The sequence below is a fragment of the Cajanus cajan genome, chromosome 2 (assembly GCF_000230855.2).
Source record: "Cajanus cajan strain Asha chromosome 2, NIPB_CcT2T_4, whole genome shotgun sequence".
Lineage (NCBI taxonomy): Eukaryota > Viridiplantae > Streptophyta > Magnoliopsida > Fabales > Fabaceae > Cajanus > Cajanus cajan.
In genome coordinates, this window is record NC_138518.1 from 81129662 (window position 1) to 81156988 (window position 27327).

The window sequence follows — 27327 nt, forward strand, 5'->3', positions numbered from 1 at the left end:
AAAATAAATTTGAAAGAATTATGTGGAATATGACAAAACCGAATTGATAAAGTAAGATACACTTCCTCAGGAACAATTGATTACAAAGAAGTATCAATATTTACGTAAATATACATAATCAAGGAGTCTCAGGTTCGGGGAAAACTTTTTTCTCCATGAAATTGATGAATCGTTCAGCATAGGTCTTAGGTTCCACCACTGATATAGTCATAGGGTCATATTGCAGTGATTTGCAGGCATGCTCAAGTTTCTTTTTCACAGTGTATTCCTGCAATATATCAATTATTCCCATGTATAGGACCACATCATAAACCTCAAAAAGCTCTACTTCTGATTCCTCCACCTTGTCCTCCTGAACTTTGCGTGCAGCTTGAGCTGGCATGTTTACTCCTAATTGCACTCTCAACCTGAGTAACACTCCATTTCATATATCATACGTATCATTACAATGCAACACAACAAAGCAAATGACTTCTGCTTACAATTGTTATTAAACACAAGCAACTAGGACCAAAGAAGGTACATGTAAAGATGCTAGATTAATGAATACTGAAATGGAAACAATGAGAATAATGTTATAGAGGATACCTTGCAGTACCAGGAAGTAAAAGATCAACTTGCTTGTCACCTATGGAGTATGCCCTCAATGTATTCCCTCTAATGTGGGGTCCAGGTGCAGTGTTCACAAAGCTGGGTTCATGGGCAACTAATAACAAGCCTTTAGGAATGATTAACTGCTCCCCTTGTTTGTGTTCATCTAGTATAAGCAAATTAAAGCAAATCAAAAAGTGCTCAATAATAAGAAAGAAACAAGGCACAAATGCAAGAAGAGAATAAAGAGAATAATATCTAGGACATCATAGGAACGAATGTTTATTGAACTGTATGGTATATGGCTAATAGGAAAGTGCTAGATAGTTTAACTGGTTTGTTCTTTTTCAGCAATTGTATGGAGTATGGGCATAGGGCTAAATTCCCATCCATACCATGGGCTTGTTTGAGTAAACTTTTTCAAAAACACTTCTAAAAGAGAAAAATAGGGAAAAAAATGAAATAAGTGTCTCCATAAGTTAAAATTAACTCACATTAGTTAATTTGTAAAAGTTTTCTTCTATTAACTTCTTCAAAATATTATTTTTAACTTATACATAAGTTAGTTTTAACTTATGGAGAAATTTATTTTGATTTATTTTCTTATTTTTTTCCTCTAGAAGTGTTTCTGAAGAAGTTTATCCAAACATGTTACCTATTGTATAAACCATTCTGATGAATGATAGGTATCTTCTACAATCACTAATTTTTGAAATAAATATCCCATATCATGTTCTAAAATGATATTAGAGGTATTTACCATCCCCAGAAGGTAAGCTTTGTTGAGGCTGCGTTAATCCGGGAGGTTCCACTAAGGCCTTTAGATTCTCCGGAGCTCTAAAATGTAATCCCAACAGAAGGCTGTAATCAATTATATGCTGAGACTGCAAGAACATGCAGTCTAGAGAAATTTGTCTGCACCAGAAAAACAAATTAGTCATAATTAGAAGCTAAACTTACCAACTCTTCAGTCAAAGAGAAGTCCAATAAAATTGTCATGATAAATAATATAGTGCACATACACTCAAACAAACAGCTACAACTCGGATTTATCACGTGCTAGGAGACAAGTACTAGGTTGAAAGTAAATCAATCATAACCCAGAGGTGTTTCGGTAATTGATAGGGTTAGGTGAATTCCATTTAGTACTTACTGAATGTATGAATTATAACTTTTACCAAGATAAAGCTTCTCTTTCTGAAAATAAAAGGACAAAAAAAAATTTACTGAAAGAAGTGGCACCTTCGATCACAACAAATTTAATCACTGAACAATAATTATATCTAATGCAACACCTCTAAGATGGTCATAGTTTGGTTTTCCAATTCTAATGTGAACTTTACTTCAGGGTTAAATCTTTTTAATTTGACAATACGAAGAGACACAAATCTTCCGAAGTATTTAACATGGAAATAAACCAGATACTTGATCACTAAAGCTATAGTAGTAGGATCTAACAATATGCTTGATTCAAACTAGGGGTGATCAAATATATATTTGCCTTCAAAATTTGAAAGGTCATCTATTTTGATTTTTTGGGAATGGAGATAGCAACCAACCATAATTTCATGCAAATTAGTCCCATGACCTTGTGGTTTCAGGGGACCAATGAAACATCCTATCGTTGCAACCATGATGACATGATTAATACTGTAACCTAACCAGTATTATTAATACACTAATAAAGTAAAAAGTTATTGTTGCTAGATGCCTTAAGCATCTCTTAGAATAAAGTGTCAAGCATTCCCTTTGAAATAGGAATTATAAGCGGTAGAAAAACAAATTGCTAAATTCTTGAAATTTGTCAACAGATACTCCTTACTTATACAGAAAAGAAATTGCATACTGGTCACTTTAACAGAAGTAGCTCTTAAAAAGTAGGAACTCACTTGAATAGGGATTCTCGTAATTTTTTATCCATATGAAATTCATATTTTAGATCAAGATCTTTCAATGTGGTATGGCTATTAATTTTATCTTCGTTTGTATATCTTCCTTGAGAAGACCCCTTCAAATCATAACGACGGTGAATATGCAATTCTGTGCAGAACATATTCCCCATGACCACAAAGCGCACCTAATGAAGAAAAGAAGGAAATATTCATACAATAACAACAACCAACCCTTTTCTCACTATGTGGCATCGGAAAAGCAGGAAATATTTATAGCTGTGGTACCAATTGAAAAGGATAAAAAGCTAGAGCAGATACTTGGTAATACCTTTTTCCCACCTTTAAGTGTTATTCGATGGAGACCAAAGAATTTTGTGATGAGAGTATTCTCATAACTTCCTACATGATGGTAATATTTAGGAAGCATATTGAGCAGAACCTACAAGAAGAGAAGAAACATATGTACATAACCATGAACTTTGGAATTGTCATATAACTGGGTAAATCAAATTCATTGTTTGATGTGAGAGATGGAAACATAGGCAATCATTAGAGGTATTATTAGTGTCTATGGAACCACAAGAGTTGGAAAGACAAGCAATAGTCTATTCTGGTCTAGAAGAATATTTTCAACATAAAACATGTTTATCCAGAAGAATTCCATCATAATGTGGCTTTCATTAGATATTTTGGCACAGGATTTCATGAGATTCGTCCTTGAAAATTGTCATCAAATTACTGGCACTAGCAAGTCCTACTGGTGTTGATGGATTATCAAAGATGGACGCATAAGCAATCATCTTTTCTCCATATAACATACAAAAATACTTCTCTCCAGAAAATGCCCATACAAATGGCCTCAATTAGCCATTTCGGCATTGGATTTCATTGAACCTTGTCCTTAAAATTTGTAATCAAATTAGCGGCACTTCAAGAATTACTGGTATCTATGGGCTTGGGTAGTAGGTATCAATGGGATTGTAAAACACTCTATTGTTTATATGCAATCTAATATGCTTATGCATCCAAATGCAGAACTCTTAAAGAGTCGAACTCATATACCAGTTGATGAATTCAACACAATGATTACTATCCATGAATGAAGAAAAAGGGGATTGCAAACCTTTAGTTCGTATTTTTTCAGCGTCTTTATCACGAATCTATCATCTTGAGAAAGAAAGAAGATGCTGCCACTTTTTCCAGGTGAAGATATGTCCCTTAGACCAGAATCACCACAAATGGACATCATGTACTCTGCAGCATCTAATTTGAACATCTCTCTCAAATTCCTGGAAATATATGCTTATGTAATTATGCAAAGAAAGAAGAAAAGAAAAAGGATGCTAGAAAGCTACATGTAGCTAATAAACTAGGAGGCATACATTAATCTAGCACATGACACATTTAATTCATTACACGAACAAATTGTTAATTTGAAAACAAGGGGTTGTCTATGTTGAGTCTGCCAATGAATACATCTTGAATGATCATGTGCATCTAACCATAAACCTGACTAGCACTCTAATAGCAACTATAATCACATATTATAAATAGCTACTATGTTCACTTTTAAAATTGGGCATATTTCCTTCCTTCATTTATACCTACGGAAAAGGGTTGGACTAAACTTCAACATTGATTCTACAGATTGGAAGTTCTTCATGGGGAATAAATTATGATACATCTATAGTTTTGTAATCTAACACAACAAATAAAATGTCTTACTACTTTGAAATAAAGTGATCCTACTGTAGCCAAATGGAAAAGGTTCTAAAAAATGATGCTAAACATATAACTCTTCATGTGTTCATGTAGTTAATAAATACCTGAAGACCATAGGGCAATAATCCTTCCAATAGAAGTCTATAGAACAGTGTGGAGGAGTCAACTGCGAACCCTCCTTGGGGAAGTACATCCTAATCCTAGCTCTATCTCCAAAATCAGATGACCGAACTTCACGTGCAGGCACTGGTGTAATTTTTCCAACAGTGTACCTGAGAATTCAGCTAATTTCTTTAAATTTCATATGAAACAAAATACCAAATGGAATAAGCCACATTAACTTTGATTTAACAAGACCCCCCCCCCCCTCTCCAATTTCCATCATCATACTGCTGCACAATGACAATGTAATTTGTTTGTCATTGCTTTTACTAGTTAACTATTTACACAAAAACTGCAGTAAAAATACAAGAAATATAAATTTATGGCTCTTAAAGAATGAGGTGAAGAGGAAGGCCTTTTGATCTTTTAGATATGTTTTTTGTTGTTGTGGTTTTTGCTTGTTTGAATAAAGTTACAGATCAGCATCAGACAAAAGTGCTACTTTTGCTTTCAACAGAATATATATTTCTGTCTTATTCATTCATCTTTTTGTTTTTTAGCTCTCTGATCATCCTGAATGACTAGCATCTAATAATCACATTACAGCACCGACACTAATATGAGTGTAAAAATACAACTGCTAAAGGTGACTTAAGCCATTCACTTCTGCAAACTAAATAACCTCCCATCTGCATTAAGAATAAGCTTTTCAATGATGACTCTAAAACCCTTGGGATAGTCACTCAATCATCTATATATTCTACCAGAATTCTTTTACTTTAATGTGTTTGCATTCTCTATTTATGTCCAAATATTTCTTTCAGTATTGCTGTGAGCAACATGAAACAAATCATTTGTATAATAAATCATTCCTTATCTTTAATTTGTGAGTCAATCAGCAAGTATGCATCAATACACTCTAATGTATGATCTAACTTCACGGAAACTTGTAGAATAGTTCTAAATCTTTACTTTGTGAATTGAAGTCATCTAATCCATTTGTTGAATCACTTTCTACACATGGTCTTGATTTTAAAATAACAGCAAGTATAATGCAGTAGAAAGGATGGTGATATTACTGGTAACAATTAGATACTATATCAATTGTCCCAAAATAGGTTAGAAGGGTGATGTAAGATCATAAAATTTACCTGATGCCAAGCTGCAAATTAAGCTTCAAATAATAGCTTCGGCGGCCTCCAAAAATATCAATCCATGAACTCTTCTTTACTTGCTTCATGCTAAACTTATTTTGGCGTTTGTTTTTATGTGACATTTCTGAATTGTTCCTAGTTCTCTCCATGATTAGAACTCCTTGCATATATTCCCTTTCAAAAACCAAAGAGTTCACACCAGATGCCTCAGATTGACTTTCACTAAAGGTCTGCGATAATGTGGGGGAGGAATCACGACATATGCAATCTCCAGCAGGATCTTGAAGGTTCCAATTTGAATCCAATGATGAAGTCCTGTGAGATATTTGACGCGAACTTTTTGATCTCCCACTGACAGAAGCCTTTTCAGAAAAACTACGCGTAAATTTTTGCTTTGGAGGTGTATGTTTTTCTGTATTCAATAACAAACCATTATCATTACTGTTAAGAGAGCACAACTTCTTTAGAGATGGTTGTTTACTACCAGTAGGATAGAATGTTCCTTTTCCATCCTTTAGGCCCTTACTCCATGTCCCAATATAAAGCCCCCCATCTGCAAATCTATAAACTCCAGATCCTTGTTTAAGCCCATTTAACCAACAACCATCAAAAATATCACCATTAGCCCACTTCATAACCCCTCTTCCATCTATTTGTCCACTTTTCCAATTCCCAATATACATGTTTCCATTCTTCCACGAATACCTCCCGCAGCCTTCACGAATTCCTTCTTTCCATAAACCTTCATATATATCTGAATTGGAATACTCCTTCTTTCCAATCCCATGATGAGCATCCATCCTCCATCCACCAGTATAAATGCATCCAGTAGAATGTGTAAAGGTGCCATGACCATGAAGGTAACCCCCAGAGAATTCACCCTCATACTTTGCTCCTGTTGGCCATGTAATGAGTCCTTTCCCTGTCATTTTCCCATCTACCCAATCACCTTCATATACTGTTCCATCTGACCATTTGTATTTTCCTTTGCCGTGGGGAAGTATGCCCTTGATTTTACCAATGTAGAACTCCCCATTTGAAAAAGACTTCTCTTCATATCTACACTTGACAAGAGATAGTGATATCATAGTACATGCAAGCAGAACAGAATGCACTCAGTCAAAACAACATTAACTACATAACACAAGAGGATGAATGGGGGCAGAGAAGAAGTTCCTATAAATATTACCTTCCACTGTCCTCCATGACTTGCAGATTTTTACTGTTTTATTTGGAAAACTCCAAGAAAGGTTCCATTTCCCTTGAAAACTTGAACATGTCACTCAGTGATACAATAAGGAAATTCATCTCTGCCTTCACCACCTTTATGACACTATCGTGCACCGTGGTTAACTCTGAAACAGGTACAACCATCTAATGAGTCTCAAAATGCAATACAGGAAAAAAGTCACAGTAAATGCTTTAGCAGGTTTCTGCATTGAAAAATGCTTTTTGGAATGTTCCCAATTGTATACAAATAACAAGACAAGAAGGAAAAGAAAAAAAAAAAAAAAAACTCAGCTCCTACTCAAAATTGTTATGTCATGATCAAATTGAATATTTGGAATTTAAAAGCTTTGTAAAGGGAGACTTCACCCACTTCTGGCAGGAAGGTAGTGAAGTTGGCTAGTAATGTTAAAGATAGTGATTATGATGCGGTACTTGTTTCAACAGGTACAAAAAGTACAAAGTTATAATGTTTTGGATAGAATGATTTCTTAATGAAATAAAGAGGGAGGCAAATATTGCATAATTTGTTTCTTTACTCGCTCATGATTAGCTACAATTCAAACCACACAACCTGCAGATCAACAACATATGATAATATAATCTAATAATCTACGTGGTGTCAGTTTGCGTAAATTTCTCCGGCAGCACTTTTAAAAGAGAAAAATATGAAAGAAAAGTGAAATAGGTTTCTCCATAAACTATGTATAAATTAAAAATAAAATATTTAAGAAAAATTAATAAGAGAAAATTTCTATAAATTAGTTTATGCAAAAGTTAATTTTAACTTATTGAGAAACTTATTTGATTTTTTTTTATATATTTTTCTCTTCTAAAAGTGTTTTTAAAGAAATTTACCCAAACAAACCCATATTCCCTCTTTCTAAATCAAATATCAGGTCAATGCAGCAAACACTGCCTCTGCTGCATCATTGTAAATCCTCTAAAATTTACACCTGAAATGATATGCACATTCATTCTTTCTAGAGGGCAACCCAAGAATTTTTCTGTATTCCTTGTCAAAGGAGCATAATTGACATCATATCATAACCAGCAAAATTAACATCACAACAGTATTCTTAGCATCGTTTTGATGCGCACACGCCACTTGCATACTGTGAATCAATACCCCATTCGCATACTATGAATGAATACCCCATTTGCATTCCACTATCTGCATAAAACAAGCAACTGCACCTATATCCTTGTCTGGGTCAGTTCAACAAAAGGGCATCCAATCCAACAACAGAATCTGCCCTTTATGAGACTAATCCACAACACATGAAATCCTAAAGTCCACAACAACAAAAATTGGAGATAAGAATAAGTGAACTTCACCGACCTTGGATAGATTGAAGTGGCAAGGATGAACAATATCCTGTGATATGAAGCAAATGAAACTGAAAGCAAGAAGAATAAGAAGTGCCCTCCAATCCAATAATGATTAACGAAAAGGTGTAGGAAACAAATGTTAAGGCCTTTGTAAAACAGTTTGAGACAAAGCTCACGAATCCTTGTCTAACTGCCTTAGCCGACAACTGTCCCACCACCTAGAAATTTATTATTCTAGAATAGTTGCAGCTGATTATACCTCCAGCTACTATATATATACTGTGCTCAAATAGAGACACATCACCTCTCTCCCTCTCTTTGCTTTCTCTCTCTAGACTTGTTTCTGTGAAAACAGTAACCTTGAAATGAAACGAACTTGGTTCTTATATGACTTTTCTAACAAAAACATAAGTACTTACAAGTGGCCCTGGCTGTCCTTCCCATGCAAAGGAAGATGCCCCTTTTAACTCACCTGAAAAGCTTGTGGTCTGGCGTTCTTTCAAGTTTGGAATCTGGAACACGTGTCACTTTTTATTTTATTTTAAAAAGATAGGAAAGATTACATTGCAACCAGAATTGAACATAGATCTACATGCTTCTAATTATTCTAATCTTTCTCAATCCAACCACTAGACTAACCCTTGTGGTACACGTGTCACTTCTTTACACTATCATAATGTTTTTTTTATAGGTTTAATTATATTTCTAATTCTTTAGATTTAGAATAAAATTTTTTTAAAATTTGTTTTTTCTTTATAATTTAAAAAAATATTATTTAAAGTTTTGTATATATTTTTTTTAATCTTTTAAATTTAAATTTTATATTTTTAAATCAGTTGATATCATATAACTATCTCAATTTAATATTATCAATTATATTATTTGTAGTATGAATGATTAAAATAAATTTTTTAAAACTTATGAGATTAAAACAACAAATTTTAAATTTAAAAGATCAAAATAATTTTTTTTAATATTTTAAAAACTAAATATAAATTTTTAATTTAGAAAATAAAAAAATATATTTATAAATTTTAAAATTTTAAAATATAATTATTTTTTTCATATCAACAACAAGAAGCTCATATCTCATAGACATTGTTCAAACAAGTAATTAAACTGGACCACTTGATTCAAAATGTGTGTGAAAGGGAAAAAATATAAAAGCAAAAACGTCATGAACCGTGAATTAAATGGGTTTTTGACTTTTTGTATCATAATGGTATTGCATGTTAAAAATTAGATTGATAATTATAACTTAAATTGATCATTTATTTAAATTAGTTTAATTTGGTTGTTTTATTATTAAAATGATTTTTTTTTAATTTTAAAATGATATAATGTAATCTTTTGTTTAATTAAAATTAACGTTAATTTCTTGTATATGTAACACAATAAAATAAAAATGACACAAATCACATGTATATAAATTTAACTTTGTGATCTCACGATAGTGATATAACTAGTTAAATCTCTTCTTTATTATTAAGTAGACCTAGGAGTAAATTTAATTTTTCTTGTAATTTATATCTTTTGATATGGACTTGTATTCAAAATGAAGTAAGTGATACATAATTCTATTAAAAATTAAAAGAGATTAATGGTTGGATCTCAAAAAAATTGGTGGTTGTTTTTAACCTTACATGAATTATACACTAACCTAATATAAACGTTTCATTACTATAAAATTAATTTTAAATTTTTTAATTTCAACCGGACAAAAATAAACATATTAAATTGCTTCTAAAGATTAAGAAATAAATTGACTTATTTATTATAGTAAAATCAAATTGAATTAAATAAATAAAATTAAAGATCAAAAGGATAATTTAGTCTAATTTATTTTTAAAAAATATTTTCTTAAAATGTTTTAGAAAATTTTTAATTTATACAATTAACCAATCGATAAATTAAAAGTGGAAGAAAAAAACATAAAAAGAATAAAATATAGATAGTAGTAGATATTTTAGAAAGTAACTTTTATTTTTATTTTTATGTGTATGAAATATATTCATATTTTATCATGAGAATAAGAAGGTAAAGTAAATATAATTAATTTATGTCCTAGAGAATCAATCATATATACTTTAGGAATATTTTGCATAACTTATACTAAAGATAAAAGTATGATATTCTCATGTTCACTTTCGGGATAATAAATTTTGACACCTCGAAACAAACATAACAAAATTAAGGTAATCTTAATCATTAACGAAAAAATAATATTAATATTGACATTTTAACATATTAATGGTTTAGCTATATAATTAATAAAGACAATTCTCCCATTTCGTGTACATATTTAAATTAAACAATTATTTTTTCCTTTCATTATATTTAACTTCCTCTCTCATTTTATTTTTTATTTAAATAAAATATACATAGATATAAAATATTTATTTTCTACTACTAATTATATATAAAAACAACAAAATTTAAAAGTATATATTATCTTAATTTTTTATTATTAGATGGACGGTAATGATACATTTATTATATCTATATACGTAACATCATCATTGACTGAGATTATATACTTGCATTATATTTATAATCAATCATATAAAAGTTTTCCTTCTTATATTTATTGACTTATATTATAATTATTTTAAAAACATATATAATAATATATCTCTTAAATTTTGATAGCGTAAAAACACTAACAATATATACCTATTATTGAACCGATTTGATAGTGAATGGTTGATTTTAGAAAAGCCAAATGTTAATTATATAATATATAATATATGCGTATGCGTATGCGTAGGCGATTGGCATTATAACAGAAGAAGAAATAAAGTTGTGAGTGCATGGCACAGCTGTCCGTGATGCAAAGTACTAACACTATCTATCACGAAAAGGATAAAGCCCATCCTAATTCAGGCCCACTCCACTATTTACACACATTCTTCCATTACATTTCAAAATAATTCTTTTATATATCTAAACTTCATACAGAGTTGTTTAACAAAAATTTGTTTATTATTTGGAAATCACTAGGATTGTTTTAATAGTGTTCAGATATACCTAAAAGTCTTATATTGTTTAGAAGTTGAAGTTAAGAGTAGTTTATAATCACCTAAAGCAGACAATATCTCGGATGCGGTAACTTTAACTATGACAGCGGGCTTATGTTAGGAACATTTGGCGCTAGAAGGAGGGCCTAGGCCACTATTGCCCCTTAGCATCGACTGGGGAGCTTGTTCCGGTATGCCTAAAAAGTATCACGTCGCTACCGAGGCGCCTTTTAAAGGACAAAACTGTGAAGGCCCAACTAGCGCCAAAGCGGATAATACCTCGGATGTGGTGATCTTAACGATGACAACGGACTTATGATAAGAACAAATAATAACCGAAATAAATATTTGAAATATTTAAATTTAAATTATTATTTTCATTATAATTTGTTTCACTCATAATATATATAAATGTAATATAATTTAGATTACTTGATTTTTCATTCTTGGTGAGTAAAAATAATTTTAAAATTAACATATTAAGTTAAAATAATTTAATTAATTATTAAAGACTATTAGCACGAATGTACTTCTTAATTAAAGATCGAAATTTTGACTTATACATAAAGTTGCAATTAATAGTATATAATGTTATCTCTATAAGAACTGATATGATAAAAAAAAAAGAGGTATATTCTTATTAAACAAGAAAAGAAAAATGGTTTTAATTGCTTAAGGATGATTTTAAAATCTCAAATAATTAATTCTATATGAAATTAAATTTTGTGTTTAATAAAGTCAAACATAAATTAGGTTATCAACTCTTATTTTGGCTCGTGTTGATATTCAAGGCAATATTTGTTTAAGATTATCTAAAACTTAATTAAAGAAAAGCCAACGTTTGTAAGTTGTTGACAATTATGCATAAATTATAAACTTTACATGTGTAAAGTTTAATATTATGCGTATTAGTCTTGTCTTTATTTATTTTTTCCCTCCCTAATGTGCATGTGTACGTAAGAGCGAAAATATCAATTACAATTTAAAATATTTTGCGGATAGAGTATCCAAGAATAAAAAAGTGCAATGATATAATTCTAGGTAGTTTAATGTTTTATGACATTACGTAGTCAAACTATTGTGTTCTTATGGATGGTCATTAATGATTAAAATTTTTTATGTGATATTGAAAAAATTACGACTAAAGTTATCACTTTATTATAGAACTGATTTAGTAACTTTAAGCGTGTGATTCAGTAGTAGGGGTTGATTCAACCTTAAATAAGGTTAAGAGTTCAAATCTTACCTTGTGTATATAGTCGCGTTAAATTTTAGGATCAGTTAAGGAAAAAAAAAAAAAACTGATTCGGTAGAAAAATACTTACGTGTTGATTTTTTTTTTTTTAAACCTCCTTCCTCATCATTTTTTTAGAATGAACTGATTATTGAAACGTTTGATGACAATGTACGTAGTTTCTGGAATTTTTGGTCCCACTTTGAAAGAAACTACAAATTAGGGTTTTTTTTTCCCTCTGAAACATGTAACATGCTCACGTGCTAAATTGTTGGCATTTGGCATCCAACACCATTCTACCTTTCCTCAATTATCACGGAATCAAGGTACGGATTTTAAATAATTAATATTACCTCGTGGAAAAAAAAGAAGAAGAAGAAGAAAGAACTATTAAGAGAAATTAACTGGAGTATGTAAACATTTTTTCACACAATGACCATCTCAATGATATGTTATGTTAAAATACTGAAAATATATAATACAATGATACATCAATATCAATCAAGTACTTGATAACAGTGTAAATCAAAGAAATTTGCATCAAACAATGAAACATGAAAACATGCATATGTAAGTCTGTCAAACTTAATATGAGCATGTGAGTCAACACGAATGCGAAGTTGAATTATCATAGGAACATTAATTAATTAGTATAAGAGACAACAACAGAAAATTGCGTATGATGAATGGAGTGCATGAAGAGATTCTTGGCCTGTGAAGTGGGGCTGTTACACAAATGGGACAGATTGTTTTAAATAGATTGATTTGGTTAGTGCCCCAAACTTGAAGTCACGTTGGAACGAAAATTATGATTAAGAAACATAAAGTGGTTAATCATGCCTTTATTGGGTTTTGACAACTTATGTTATGGGTGTGTGTGTGTATTAATTAATTAATTGGTTGCTGCTGATTCAGAAAGTTAGCTAGCAATTAATAAGCAATAGCTTAAACGTCTTTCTTTATCAATGCACCGCCCACAGCATATAGCATCTTATTCTTCCACAATTGGATGCAAAGCTCAAGATATCTTCATTTTTAGTTCATTAGTTAACAATTTCATGACAAACCCTTAAGTGTGCTCATCTTATTCTCCCACAAAATATATATATATATATATATATATATATATATATTATATGTGAATTTGAATTAATAAAATAGGATATTAAATAATTTTTGAATTTTTAAACTTTTTTTGTAAATTTAATCTTTACATTAAAATTTTTTAATTTAACAGTTAAATTATTAAAAGTTAATAAAGATTAAAATTATTGAATGAATTAAATATAGGTAAATTTACTTTCAGAATAAATAGATCCCTTATATATATATATATATATATATATATATACATAAAAGAATTCACTTACTCTAAAATTCATAGTAGACTTACTCAATTTAATAGCTTATATTTTAACAATCTAACTATTCAATTATTTTTTAATATATATATATATATATATATATATATATAAATTTTAAAAATCATTTGATAGATTATTTTATTAATTCAAATTAACGAATAATTATAAAAATATTTTATACATTAATTTAAATTTATATAATAAAATATTATATAATTTTTATTTTTTAAAATTTATATACTTAATTTATACACTAAAATCTCTTAATTGAATCATTTAAATTTAATGTAACAGATGAGTCATTGAATAATATAGATATACTAATTAAGACTTATTTTTAAAGTCTCCTATGTAGCCAACTTTGATCGGATGCATATATAATACTAACATTTTTTAATAATTCGCTAATTAAAATCACAAAGTTATAAAAAAAAAATATCTTTGATTAGTTTATTATTTTAGTTATTTCGTACCAAAAGAAAATGCGTTTGTGCATGTCACTCATTTAAAAATTCATAAGCTAATTAATTTCAACAATACTATAATTTAAATTTTCTTTCTAAAATATCCATAAAATCAAATAATTTTAAAAAAATATTATATGAAATGACATTACATATATTTCAATAAAAACTTCTATGTTTGTAACTTATATCGTTAATAAACTAATAAATACATCACTCGCTTGGAAAATGAGTACATGTCTTTTTAATAGATCTTACAAGAAATTAGGAGTATATATGAAAATTAAATAACAATTAATTCATATTATAAAGTTTATGTTTTTACAATTAAGACTAAAAAATATTGTCATTTATTTCTTGGATCCGATTTAATAGAATACTTGTTAAGAAATTAATATGTAAAATATTCTAATAAAAAATGTTAGAATTGTCTTAAAAATTAGGCTAAATTGTAGTCTGTAATTTTACTTTTTTAATTTTATAAAATTTAAAATTTAGTCTTAATTACTGTTAGTTCTATTGATTATAATTATAACATTTACCATAACTTATACTAAATAAATAATATTTAATAATACCTACGTTAAATTACGTTTTTAATTCTGTTTTTATATTTCATAAAAAAAGGTAGTAAAAGATAAAATAAAAATTAAATATATAATTTAAGTTAAATATTAATCATTATGTTATTTACTTAATGTAAACATGATCAACATTTTATAAATTTTATAAGATTAAGAAATTAAAATTATGATATTAAAAAATGGGGATCATAACCACGAATAAGATATTATAAAAAGATAAATATAGAATTTAGTCTAAAATTATTATTAGAGAATGAACTGATAATTTATTTTTCAATAAAAGGAATTCCTTGGGGCTGCTACAGATTGAAGCAGGTCGCGTCATGGTTTCTGGTTTATGGATCAAACTTGTGGCCATTAGCGTACAGTAGTGGTCCAACTTTAACCAGGTTAAAAACTTTATTTAATTTTCTTAAAATAAAATTTACCTGTGTAACAAAATATCACTTCTATTGTCATATCAAACACGTTTTCCATTAATGGGAAATACTTGGTTTAATATTGTTCATATATTTTAAATTTGATCATCCGAATGAATCAAATAGACAAAACCAAAGATTATTAGATTAGATTAGTGTTTATAACATTAGTAATTTGAAAAGGGGATGAATTTTAAGGGTCAAAAGATAGCTTTTAGGTAAATAGGTGATGTTAGGATTAAATCCTAAATCCTAAACCCCAAAGTCTAAATAAACAATAGTGTGCCTTTGTCATGTAACCCCGAAAGAAAAAACAACACTTGATATGAAAACCTCCTCGATCGCAACATAATCGTGAATATCTTTTGATGCATTTCATGAACTTATTGCTTTAAGGCATGATACTAGGTCATATATAAAACCCAACATGAGATTGGATATGAAAATTCGCTTCTATTTGTGATCCAACTCCATGATAATAATTTCACCCCTTCCACCATCTCAGACAATTCTTGTTTCTTTAATGCAAAAAAATAAAAATAAAAAATTGTTTTTCCAAATAACTACAAACCATACAACCTGCCTGTCCTGCCATGTATATGATTTTTTATTTGGGCAGCTAAATAATCCCTTAAAATACAGAAAATGTTTTCTCATCAGTCATCAGACATGTTATGTTATGGTGTCCTATATGCTCCCCTCTTCAAACAAGGTGTTCGTATTAGAACAAACACTTCACACTAAAATACAAAATACACCTTGTTGATTCCTACAAACCAGATTCTGCTTTGATGGATATAATCTCCGATGAAGATGAAGAAATAAGAGATATTTTGTACACTTCTTATAAAAGATCCAATGATTTAGACAAGATTGTTGTAATCCAAGACAAGAAGCCCAAGTTGAAGTCAAAGTCCTCAACTTTGGCCTGAAAGATGTGGATAACTACGATGATGATTGAGTAATCTTGGAGGGTAACCTAAAAATATATAGTATCTCTTTGATGGTAGAAGAAGCAAATGAATCAGATGAATTGCTTGACATAGTAGAAAATTGTTAGTTATATATGTCCTCACTTTAGAGTATACATGCATGACCCTTTTTTTTTTTTTTTTTTTTTTTTTTTTTTCTATTACAAGCAATTTATTTTAACTTATTTGCTCCGCTACTATCAAAGAGACACCAAGATTATGCAGTCAATATTGTTGCCATCTACATTTTTCACAACTAAAAGACTTTGGCTTCAACTTAGCTTCTTTTTCTAGATTACAACCACCCCATCTGAATCATGAATCCTTTATGAGAAGTGCACAAAATATCTCTTATTCAATTATAATTTTGAGGGGTCATAGCAGTCAGAGGCACTATTCTTCTTGTCATCATCATGTATGTGGACAAGTTTTAAATACTTTGTCGAGTGGATCGCTTTCACGAACAGATTTTAAAACCTTGATCGTGCAAATCCCTTATTACTACTAGACAAGTTTTAAAACTTTGATCGTGTAAATCGCTTTTTTAAATCTTGATTTTGTTATAGGAAACATCGACAAAAACAAGTGTTTAACATTGTGTATTTGAATCAAATATGTTTTCATTTTAATAGTTTTTTTCTTCTTTTTAATATATCATTGTTATTTTAAGGTTTATAAATGATTTCGTTTGCAACCAAATGTCCTTAGTAATATTTTTTTCATATCGATTAAATTATAATTGATTTTTTAAGGGAAAAATTATAATTGGTTTTATAATTGAAGATTATTTATTACTAACATTTACTAATATGTGATAAGCTTATGGACTGATCTACATAACAACTTTTTTTTAGAAGCTTTGCATAACAACTTGACTGCTTAATTAAACTTTGATATATACCAACAAATTAACGTTTTTTCAATCACATTCTTTGTATATTCTTTTGTTTTTCTCTCATCATATTTGTTCTTCTTTATTATTGTATAAAGAGTTAATTAGAAAATCATATTTGTTTTTCTTAATTATTATAATTTTGTGTTTATAAATTTTTTAAAAAAATAAATTATTGTATATGATAAGGCAAATGTAGTTGACGGAAGTGTCTGGTCCACGGAGTTGACTTGGCGACAGTGTCCTCGTTGGTCCTTAGTTCTTACCATTTTGGTTGTGTTGTGTGTTATGCTCTCAGTTTCCATCATATGGTTCTTCGTTCCATGTTTCATAATTCTTCTCATGTCATCCTTCACCTACGACGTGTTCCTCAGCTTCAGAGGCTCCGATACACGCTACGCTTTCACCGGCAACCTCTACAAAGCTCTTCGTGACAGAGGAATCCACACCTTCATCGACGAAGAGGACCTTCAACGAGGGCACGAAATCAAACCATCGCTCATCAATGCTATTCAACACTCCAGGATGGCCATCCTTGTCCTCTCCCAAAACTATGCGTCTTCCTCCCACTGCTTGGACGAACTTGTCACAATCATTGACTCTGTTAAGGCCAAGGGTCGCTTCATTCTGCCCATTTTTTATGACGTTGATCCTTCTCACGTGCGCCATCAGACCGGGACTTATGGGGAGGCACTCGCCATGCACCAGGAAAGGTTCACACGTGACAAGGAGAACCGGAAGGATAACGTGGACAGGTTGCACAAATGGAAGATGGCTCTTAACCAAGCAGCTAGTTTGTCCGGCAACCATTACAAACTTGGGTACCCTTGTTTTGCGTTTTCTGTCTTTGAATTTTCTATCTTTAGTTCATTCTATGTCTAGCAATCTTAATTCTACTGATGTATTTACTAATTAGGTTTAGTTCATCTTTTGGTATGTATGTGTAAACTTTTTTTTTAATCTCTAATCCCTATAACTAAAATTTTTAGGTTTTATATTGTCTATTCTTATTACCACCGACATGTGAATCAATTAGTGTGAAGTTGTTTCAGTTTAACTAATAGTCCCGAATTTGAGTTTGAATATGCAGTTATGTTAAATATTCTAAGGAAGAACTTTGTTGTCTCTTAAATGATTTTATCCAATTTGAACATAATTGTTTTCGGTAGATGATACATGTGGTATAGACTGAAAGAAGTATTTGTTATTAGTTTTTTTTTAGTTGTGTATAACAAAATAAAGATACAAGAATTAAAACGTGTAGGAAAGTAAACAAAATTTTTAATTATGAAAACTAAAACAAAAGGTTGACACATGTTGTGCACGGGGAGTTCACTCACACATGTCTCTAAATCGTTAAGATCAAAGACATGTTGCTAACAACATAAGTATAGGATTACAGGATGGATTAAGCCTGAATTAACAGTACATGCATACTATGTTTTTAGTGTGACTTGACAGAACTTTTCTATTGGGCAGGAATGAATATGAACATGAGTTTATTGGGAAGATAGTTAAAGAGGTCTCTGACAAGATTAACCGCACGCCATTACATGTGGCGGATTACCCCGTTGGACTGGATTCTCGAGTGCAAAAAGTGAAGTCGCTTTTGGAATTTGGATCTGATATTGGAGTCCATGCTGTAGGGATTTATGGAATAGGGGGAATGGGCAAAACAACACTTGCTCGAGCAATTTATAATTCAATTGCGGACCAATTTGAAGGTTTATGTTTTCTTGACAATGTGAGAGAAAACACAATTAAACACGGATTAGTACATCTCCAAGAGATGCTTCTGTCTGAAGTAGTTGGAGACAAGGATATTAAGATAGGAAGTGTTAGTAGAGGAATTTCAATAATAAAGCATAGGCTCCAGCGAAAGAAGGTTTTTATAATTCTTGATGATGTCGACAAGCTAGAACAATTGCGAGCAACTGTTGGAGGGCCTAATTGGTTTGGTTCTGGCAGTAGAGTCATCATAACTACTCGGGACAAACATTTGTTAGCAAGTTATGGGGTTGATAGAATATATGAGGTGCGCGGTCTAGATGAGGAAGAAGCACTTGAATTGCTTAGTTGGAACGCTTTTAAAGATGACAAAGTTGATCCAAGATACAAGGACATTTCTAACCAAGCAGTAGCTTATGCTTCTGGCCTTCCACTGGCTTTGGAAGTAGTAGGTTCCCTCTTGTTTGGGAAAAGCGTAAAAGAATGGGAATCTGCATTAGATCAGTATAAAAAAATTCCTCACAAGAGTATCCAAGATATACTCAAAGTAAGCTACAATGCTTTAGAGGAAGATCAGAAGAAAATTTTTCTTGACATTGCTTGTTGTTTGAAAGGACCTGAAGTGGCAGAGGTTGAAGAAATACTTTGTGCTCATTATGGTGTTTGCATGAAATATGGCATTGGAGTGTTGGTTGATAAATCCCTCATAAAAATTAAGAATGGCTGTGTGACACTTCATGAATTGATAGAGGTTATGGGTAAAGAAATTGATCGAAAAGAATCACCGAAAGAGCTTGGGAAACGCAAGAGGTTGTGGTTCCATGAAGATATAATTCAAGTTTTAGCAGAAAATATAGTAAGTCTTTCATTTTTAACCTTGATTTATCTCTTCGACTATTATATGCTCACAATCATAACTGTTGTTTTTATGGTTTATTTGTGTTGACAGGGGACTAGTGTGGTTGAAATCATATGCCTGGATTTCCCTTTATTTGAAGGAGATGAAATGTTCATAGAATGGAATGGAGAGGCCTTCAAGAAGATGGAAAACCTCAAAACATTAATTATTAGAAACTGTCATTTTTCAAAAGGCCCCAAACATCTTCCAAACAGTTTAAGAGTATTGGAATGGTGGGCATATCCATTACAGGATTTGCCAACTGATTTTTATCCAAACAAACTTGCCATATGCAAATTACCCAAGAGTTGCTTTACATCACTTGAGTTAGTTAGCTTATCGAAGGCAAGTGTAATGAGTTTATTTCCAAGATCATTTATACTAATAGTTCACTTAAAGGTTATTCATTTGGTTATAATTTCTTTGTTTTCCCATTTTTCTTTTGCAGAAGTTCTTGAATCTGATAGTTTTAAATTTTGACGAGACCGAATGTTTAACACAAATACCTGACATATCCGGTCTCCGGAATTTAGTAAAATTGTCATTTGAATGTTGTGAGAATTTAGTTTCAATTCATGATTCGGTTGGATTTCTTGATAAGCTTAGAATCTTGAGTGCTTTTGGTTGCAGCAAGCTTACAAGTTTTCCGCCCATCAAGTTGACCTCTCTTGAACAACTTGAACTTTCATCTTGCTCAAGTCTTGAAAGTTTTCCAGAGATATTGGGAAGGATGGAAAACATAACACAGCTTGAGTTGAAGTACACTCCTATAAAGGAATTCCCATTTTCATTTAGAAATCTTACTGGACTTCGAGATTTAGTGCTGGTTGGCTGTGGAAATGTTCAGTTACCAAGTAGCATTGTCATGTTGCCAGAACTGGCTGAGATTTTCGCTTTGGAATGCAAAGGGTGGATATTGCCAAAAGAAGATAAAGAAAAAGTGAGCTCAATATATTCAAATGTAAAATGTCTCTGTCTCACAGGCTGCAATCTATCAGATGAATATTTTCCCATGGCTTTAGCATTGTTTGGTAATGTGAAAGAGTTAGAGCTATCCAGCAATAACTTCACATTTCTTCCTGAATGCATCAAAGAATGTCGCTCTTTAACATTACTTAATTTGGATAATTGTGAGCGTCTTCGAGAAATTAGAGGGATTCCACCAAATTTAGAACATTTCTCAGGGGCAAATTGCAAGTCCTTGAGTTTCTGGTGTACTGCCATGTTGTTGAATCAGGTTGTTTTTACATTTTAAATGTATCTTCTGGTTTGATAATTGATAATGTACCTATAACTTAATGTTGTTAAATTTATGCATTATTTATGATTATCAGGAACTGCATGAGGCTGGAAACACCATGTTTTGTTTTCCTGGATCAAGGATTCCAGATTGGTTCGAGCACCAAAGCATAGGACCCTCAATATCTTTCTGGTTCCGTGACAAGTTCCCTACCATGGCTCTTTGTTTTGTTATTGGACCAATGGGTAAGGACTCTATTTTGTTTAGACCCATCATGACCATAAATGGGGTGGAGATACAATTCTTGACTGAAAAAAGAATTTGTTTCGACTTCCCATCTTTAACTGATCACGTATTTATCATTGGTACAAAATACACGAGCTTCGGAGATAATCTGGATGAAGTACTTTCGAAAAATGAATGGAATCATGTGGTTGTTTCCATTGGTATTGGTTTTGAACCAACCCCTGAGAAGATGATGATTGTCAAGCGAACTGGATTCCACATAATCAAACCAGAAAGCAGCACGGGCGATATTGAATTCACCGATCCTTATAATAACCATCCAATTCCAAGCTTGGAAGAGAAGCATAAATTGTTGGACATAGGAGATTGTCATAAACAATTTATACAGCAGCAAACCACTTTGGTTTCATTGGAACCACATGTGGGACAGGGCAGGGAGTCATTTTCATTACTTCATCCTCAAGCATGCCAAAATAATGTGATTTCGGATTCGAATTCAACACGAATAAGTAGCATCGCCGGTATCCAAGGTATCAAATTCATTTAGCAGCATTTGTGCACCATTACTAATTTTATATGAAGCACGGACACTTATATGCAGAATACCATATTTTGTTAGGCACTCGTTTGTTTAGTTGAAGTAAGGTAACAGGTTATACCATAGTTGTGTTTTAAGAAAATTATATTCATAACTTGTTAATATACTGTTAAAAAGAAAGTGGATATATATCAACAAATTCTATAAATATTTGCTACCTTACATGTACTTACTTTTTAGTTGGAATATATTAAAAAGCTACCATGCGAGTGTATTTTAGGATAAACTCACCCCTCTATATATATGAGAATGTTATTTGTAACAGTTGATGTAATGAGTAAACTTGTAAAGTATTTTGACTTCCTCAGTTGAAACAAATATTGAAATTTATCCCCAACAGGGCATGAAATTGCAGCAGGAAATTTACAGTTGGACATGGGAGTTTTGCAATTTGTGCAGAAGCGAAAAAGATTGGCTATTATGGGTTTATTGCAACAACGGCGCATGGCTTCATTGGGTTTACTGCAACGACGGGGCAGAGAATGTCTTTCATTGCTTTGTCCTCCATCATTGGATTACATGAACGATAATCTGTATTGGGATTCAAAGTCGCAGAGGAATAGCATCGTTAGTGTCCAAGGCAGGACACACACACACCAACACCAACCTGAACCTGAACCTGTGTCCATCTCGAGTGTGTCTTGGGATCCAATGGAATTGGAATATCACGTAAATATCCATAACACCAAACGACAAAAACTCTAATTCCACTGCAAGTTACAGCATGGTAAATTCGTAATGATTCCTTTGCATCTGATTCTTCCATTTATGTCATATCATGTAACTTTCTGTGCTTTTTCCTCGTTCTCGCCTTTTCATGATGATTTATTTATAATTCATAACCTTAGGGCTTCCCACTAAGGCAGTGTCATGGGAACACCGTACCCCAACCCGATCTCGCCGTCCGAGACCCGAATCGGGTGGATCGGAATCGGCGTAATGGGCTTCGCGATGGCCTCTCGCCTCCTCTCCGCCGGTTACAGCCTCACCTTCTACGCTCGCAACCCATCCCACCCCAACGCGGTCTCTCTAAAAGCCCAGGGCGCTTCCCAGGCCCAATCCCCGGCCCATCTGGCCCAACTCTCGGACGTCCTCTTCACCATGGTGGGCCACCCCTCCGACGTCCGCTCCCTCCTCCTCGACGGCCCATCCCCCGTTATCCCCTCCCTCCGCCCCAGCGCCGTCGCGGTCGACACCACCAGCTCCCACCCCGACCTCGCCCGCCAAATCTCCCTCGCTGCACGCGGCCGCGGCGCCTGGTCCGTCGACGCACCGGTATCCGGCGGCGACATCGGCGCGCGCGACGGGAAACTGGCGATCTTCGCCGGCGGCGAAAAAACAATAGTAGAATGGCTGGGCCCGGTGTTCTCCGTGATGGGAAAAGCAACCTACGTGGGCCCGGCGGGGTGCGGGCAGAGCTGCAAGATCGCGAACCAGATAACGATTGGAGCGAACCTTGTTGGGCTTAGCGAGGGTTTGGTGTTCGCGAAGCGTGCGGGGTTGGATGTGAGGGGGTTTGTGGAGGGTATTAGAAGGGGTGCGGCGGGTTCTAAGGCGTTGGAGTTGTTTGCGGAGAGGATGATGGAGAAGGATTTTCGACCTGGGGGTTTTGCGGAGTATCAGGTTAAGGATTTGGGGATGGGTATGGATGATGAGAAAGTTGTTGTTTTGCCTGGGGCTTCTCTTTGGAAACAGTTGTTTTCTAGCATGGTGGCTAATGGGCAGGGTAAGCTTGGCACACAAGGGATTATCTCTGTTATTGAGAGGATCAATGGGATGGACTGAAGGAATGAACCAACTGCATTTGCTGGGCGATGCAATAAATTAGGATTAAGATTATGATTTTTATGGTCTTTTTTATGAGCTTCTCTGTTAAAAATAATAAGTTTGTTTTCCACAAAATTGCTTCCAACTTCTATCCAAATGGACTCTTAATCGTGTAAGTGTGTCTAGTTTAGTTGGTTTTGTCTACACTACAACTATGCTTTGCTTCTAGTTTCTTTTTTGTTCGAGTTTCGATTTCAGGCTTGTGGCTTCCTTCAGGTTTTCATGTTACTGAGGGTGAATGTTGCTAATTAAGTGGGAAACATGATGCAGTGGTTTGTGATTCGTTGCTAATTAAGCTCTGCGGCAGTGTTGAGAGTTATTCAATTTTCCTGCGTGTGTTAGTGGTTTGGGTGTTTTAAGCTACTGTTGATAGTGGTTAGCTGGTTGATGTGATGAATGAAGTGTGATCATTCTCTCATTATTTCACTGAAACTCTGTATTCAGTATGTGTAAGTGGAGAAATTATTAGGTGATTCTAGAGCACATGACATCTAACTACTTTTTGCATGTTTTACATAATCATGTGTAATTAATTTATTTTCGTAAGTTGGCTACCTATATCTAGAGGTTTTTTATTTGGGACCTGTGTACCAAAAGAAAAGGTGATTCTGTGTTGATTGAGCTTCTACTACTAGACATGAGAACGGGAATCATGATGGCTCCAATGGTTATTTTCTGGCAAACTTTTCTGTTTTTCATGGCAAGAATTTGGCCAGGTGATGCTGGGATTGTTGAATTATAGCATTCAAGAATAGGAGGATAATTCAATCGAAGCACAGAAGGCAAGTTAGAAGAAGGCCAAGAAGAAAGATTATAAGGCTTTCTCTCTTCTTGATACACCAGTGTGTTGATTCTTGGAGATTTGAGAAGGTAGCCTCTGTCGGGTTGGTGAAAGAGGCCTGAGACATCTTAAACAAATCCAATCCCAGGGGAGAAAAGGTCATTGCAATTCCTGCATAGGAAATATGAATTGCTATTGATGACTAATCAAGAAACCGTAGCTGGAGTATTTCACCCGAGTACTTGAAAGAAAGATCAAGAACAAGAAAGCCAAAGAAAAATGGAAAACAGTTAGGTGAGTTCTGTAGTATGTACCCGTTTCTTTTTTATTTTCAGCTATTGTGGGCTTGCGGCTTCGTTTAGGTTTTCTAGTTACCAAGAATGCTAATTTAATTGAAAACAAAACTCTATTTATGGGTGTAAAACGGAGAGCATAAGCTTCAAAAACATATTTTCTATGTTTCTGATTTGTGAATGGCGTAAAGATGCGATTGCTAGCCAAACTTTATACTCAGAACATGGACATGCTCAGAGAATAAAATGTATCGCGTTCGATGGAGAAATAGGTCCCAAAAAACATACAATTGGACCAATTTGGTTTTCTTTTTTTAGATTTCAATTTGAACTAAGCACAATTATTATTGGGTAAAACGAACTGATATTTTTAAAATGACATTGCATCTAAAAATATTAAAATCAAAATATTATTAATAAATAATATGTACCAGTCAAATTTTGTTAGCTTTAAACTTTTCAAACTAAAACTTAACCCAAAATAAATCAATCATGTCCTTCCTTAAACCAAACTAAATTGTTGAACTAAATTCAAGGATAACATAATAAGTTTTTCAAATAATTTTGATCCTCCCAATTTCTTATAGTTTTACTTACATAAACAATAACGATTTCTTAATAAAATGTCATTCCCTTCAAATCATTTATGCATTATTCATTATCTTCCAAAACATGATCATGATTATAACTCAAGTTTTTCATTTGCAAAATATAATATGCATTTTCAAATTAAACACAAAATAAAATATATAAAGGAAAAAATGATATTTTTTTAGAGAGTCACGTGTTTTTTCTTCTAAATATTTAACATAATTACATATCTATATATAACTCAAATTCTAGAGAATAGATTAAGTTAAAACAGATTCTTTATTGGTTGATAGACTATTCAAAAATTATTTCAAATTAAACTACTAGAAAACTAAATTGAATTAGACTATAAAAAATAATTAACTATTTTTTTTTGTAAAAAACTAAATTGAACTTAAGTTTTATTTTAAAAATTAAACTACTGCAAAAGTTAGTTTCATTAAGTTCAAATAACAAGAAAAAAATTGATTTAGAATACAAAAAATAGTTTAATTCACTACAAAGTATATTTAAAGTAGATGGAACATTGAGTTGTAGTTTTACAATTATTACTTATTTAAGCTTTAACTATTTTGTCTTAGTTTTTTTTAAGCAATTTTGGTTTATTTATCACTTAAATTTTTTTAATTATTTCAAATTAAACTACGTTAAACACATTTTAGTTTATTAGTATAAAACTGAAAATAAAAGTTAATTTAAAATAAAAAAATTATAATGTAGTTTAATTAAATAAAAAAGTTTAGTTCAATTTAAATTATAGTGGAGTTTAAACTTTTAGAACTATAACACACTAATTATAAAATGATTTAGTTTATCTTTTTAATTATTTTATAGTTTAAGTCAATTTAAATAGACTATTTTTATAGTTTAAATTAGTTAAAAGATGATTTAATTTAATTCAACTCTTTTAAACATCGTAGTTAACCACACAATAAATTAGAGTTGTCAAAATGGATTGGTTCAATCCATTTGACTAATCCATCTCAACCCATTTATTTTCATTTCTTTAGTTTTTAAAAAAATTATAGCGACTTTTATACCCTTTTTTGGCTCTTTATTTTCATTATTACTCTCAAACGTTTTTCTCTTTTTTTCTTCCTCTTTGGAGACCAGACACCTATCTCCCTGTGTATGCATAATCTCTCCATGTCCATCATCTATGGATGGCAATGGAGCGAGTTAAATACAGGTTTCATGATATATGTCCTCGGCAGCTTAAAATCATCCTCATTCTCGTATCCATACTCATCGAGTATATAATTTTTATCTCATTCCCGTCCCCGTCAGATATCGAGTATACCTGTACCCGTCAATTTTTTTTTGCAAAAAAATACACAATATTTTTAGCTTATTTATCCATTATATTACAAAATTTTCACATCATAATAAACAATCACACATAATTAAATATTAAAAATTTGTAACACAATTAAGTTCAGGACGAGTATTGAACCGGGGATGAGGACTGGGATAGGTACGAGGTGGATAAGTATATACCCGTACCCGTATCTGATTTAATATATCGGATTTTACCCGTATTCGGTCAAATCAGATATTCATCGTCAAAGTCGGAACAGGTTCAGATATTACTCATGAGTATAAATTTATTTGTCATCCCTAGCATCATCTCTATCATCATCTTTACCAAAATCTTAATTTTCAAATCCATAACATTGATTTAAAAAAAAAAAATAATAACTAATCTTGAACATTCTTTTTCATATGCATTTTTAACAGATGATTATGAAATGTGATGAAATAAATAAAAATTATAATCCACTTTCGATCAAAAGCTGGACGAGAGACTGTCAGTGTTATTTTGAATATGGATTAAAATATACATTTAATTTAATAAATTAATTTAAATATTAAATAAAAATTGTTAAATTTAAATTATTTATTTAAATTTTTATCAATATTGTCCCATGAAGTATTTTTGGGAAAATACGAGATTAAATGTACACCAATAAAGCACCTAAATGATGGTTGGAATCCGCCTGAATTATTATACCTCAATGTTGAGGAAATAAAAGAGGAAACGAAATTAGAGCCACACGTAGCTTATCTCAAATCTCAAAATACGTTGATAACTAACATTGGTCGGTTCCACAAGTCCATCTTTGCCAAATTCCCACCTATTTTTATTGGCCAAATTATTTT

At 32.0% G+C, this 27327-nt stretch overlaps 3 protein-coding genes across 3 annotated transcripts; 2 read left to right on the forward strand and 1 right to left on the reverse strand.

Annotated features, from left to right (window-relative positions):
• Nucleotides 1-43: 43 nt before the first annotated feature.
• Nucleotides 44-8450, reverse strand: LOC109797807 (phosphatidylinositol 4-phosphate 5-kinase 7). The gene is made up of 10 exons (XM_020357950.3): nt 8031-8450; nt 6651-6816; nt 5459-6520; nt 4310-4477; nt 3607-3772; nt 2812-2922; nt 2481-2668; nt 1352-1506; nt 589-757; nt 44-407 (listed from the first exon to the last, which is right to left on the reverse strand). The coding sequence occupies exons 2-10, from the start codon at nt 6665-6667 to the stop codon at nt 119-121; spliced, it is 2325 nt and encodes a 774-aa protein (XP_020213539.1). The 5' UTR covers nt 6668-6816; nt 8031-8450; the 3' UTR covers nt 44-118.
• Nucleotides 8451-17175: 8725 nt separating this feature from the next.
• On the forward strand, nt 17176-22592 carry LOC109811076 (TMV resistance protein N). The gene is given in 6 exon segments (XM_083069286.1): nt 17176-17786; nt 18445-19549; nt 19643-20011; nt 20013-20828; nt 20926-21607; nt 22016-22592. Coding segments are annotated over 6 exon segments (3870 nt in total). The 5' UTR covers nt 17176-17253; the 3' UTR covers nt 22381-22592.
• LOC114914872 (putative 3-hydroxyisobutyrate dehydrogenase-like 2, mitochondrial) lies at nt 22262-23793 on the forward strand. Its single transcript, XM_020374820.3, has 2 exons — nt 22262-22402; nt 22524-23793. Exon 2 carries the CDS (start codon nt 22546-22548, stop codon nt 23458-23460), a length of 915 nt encoding a protein of 304 aa, XP_020230409.1. The 5' UTR covers nt 22262-22402; nt 22524-22545; the 3' UTR covers nt 23461-23793.
• Nucleotides 23794-27327: the final 3534 nt, after the last annotated feature.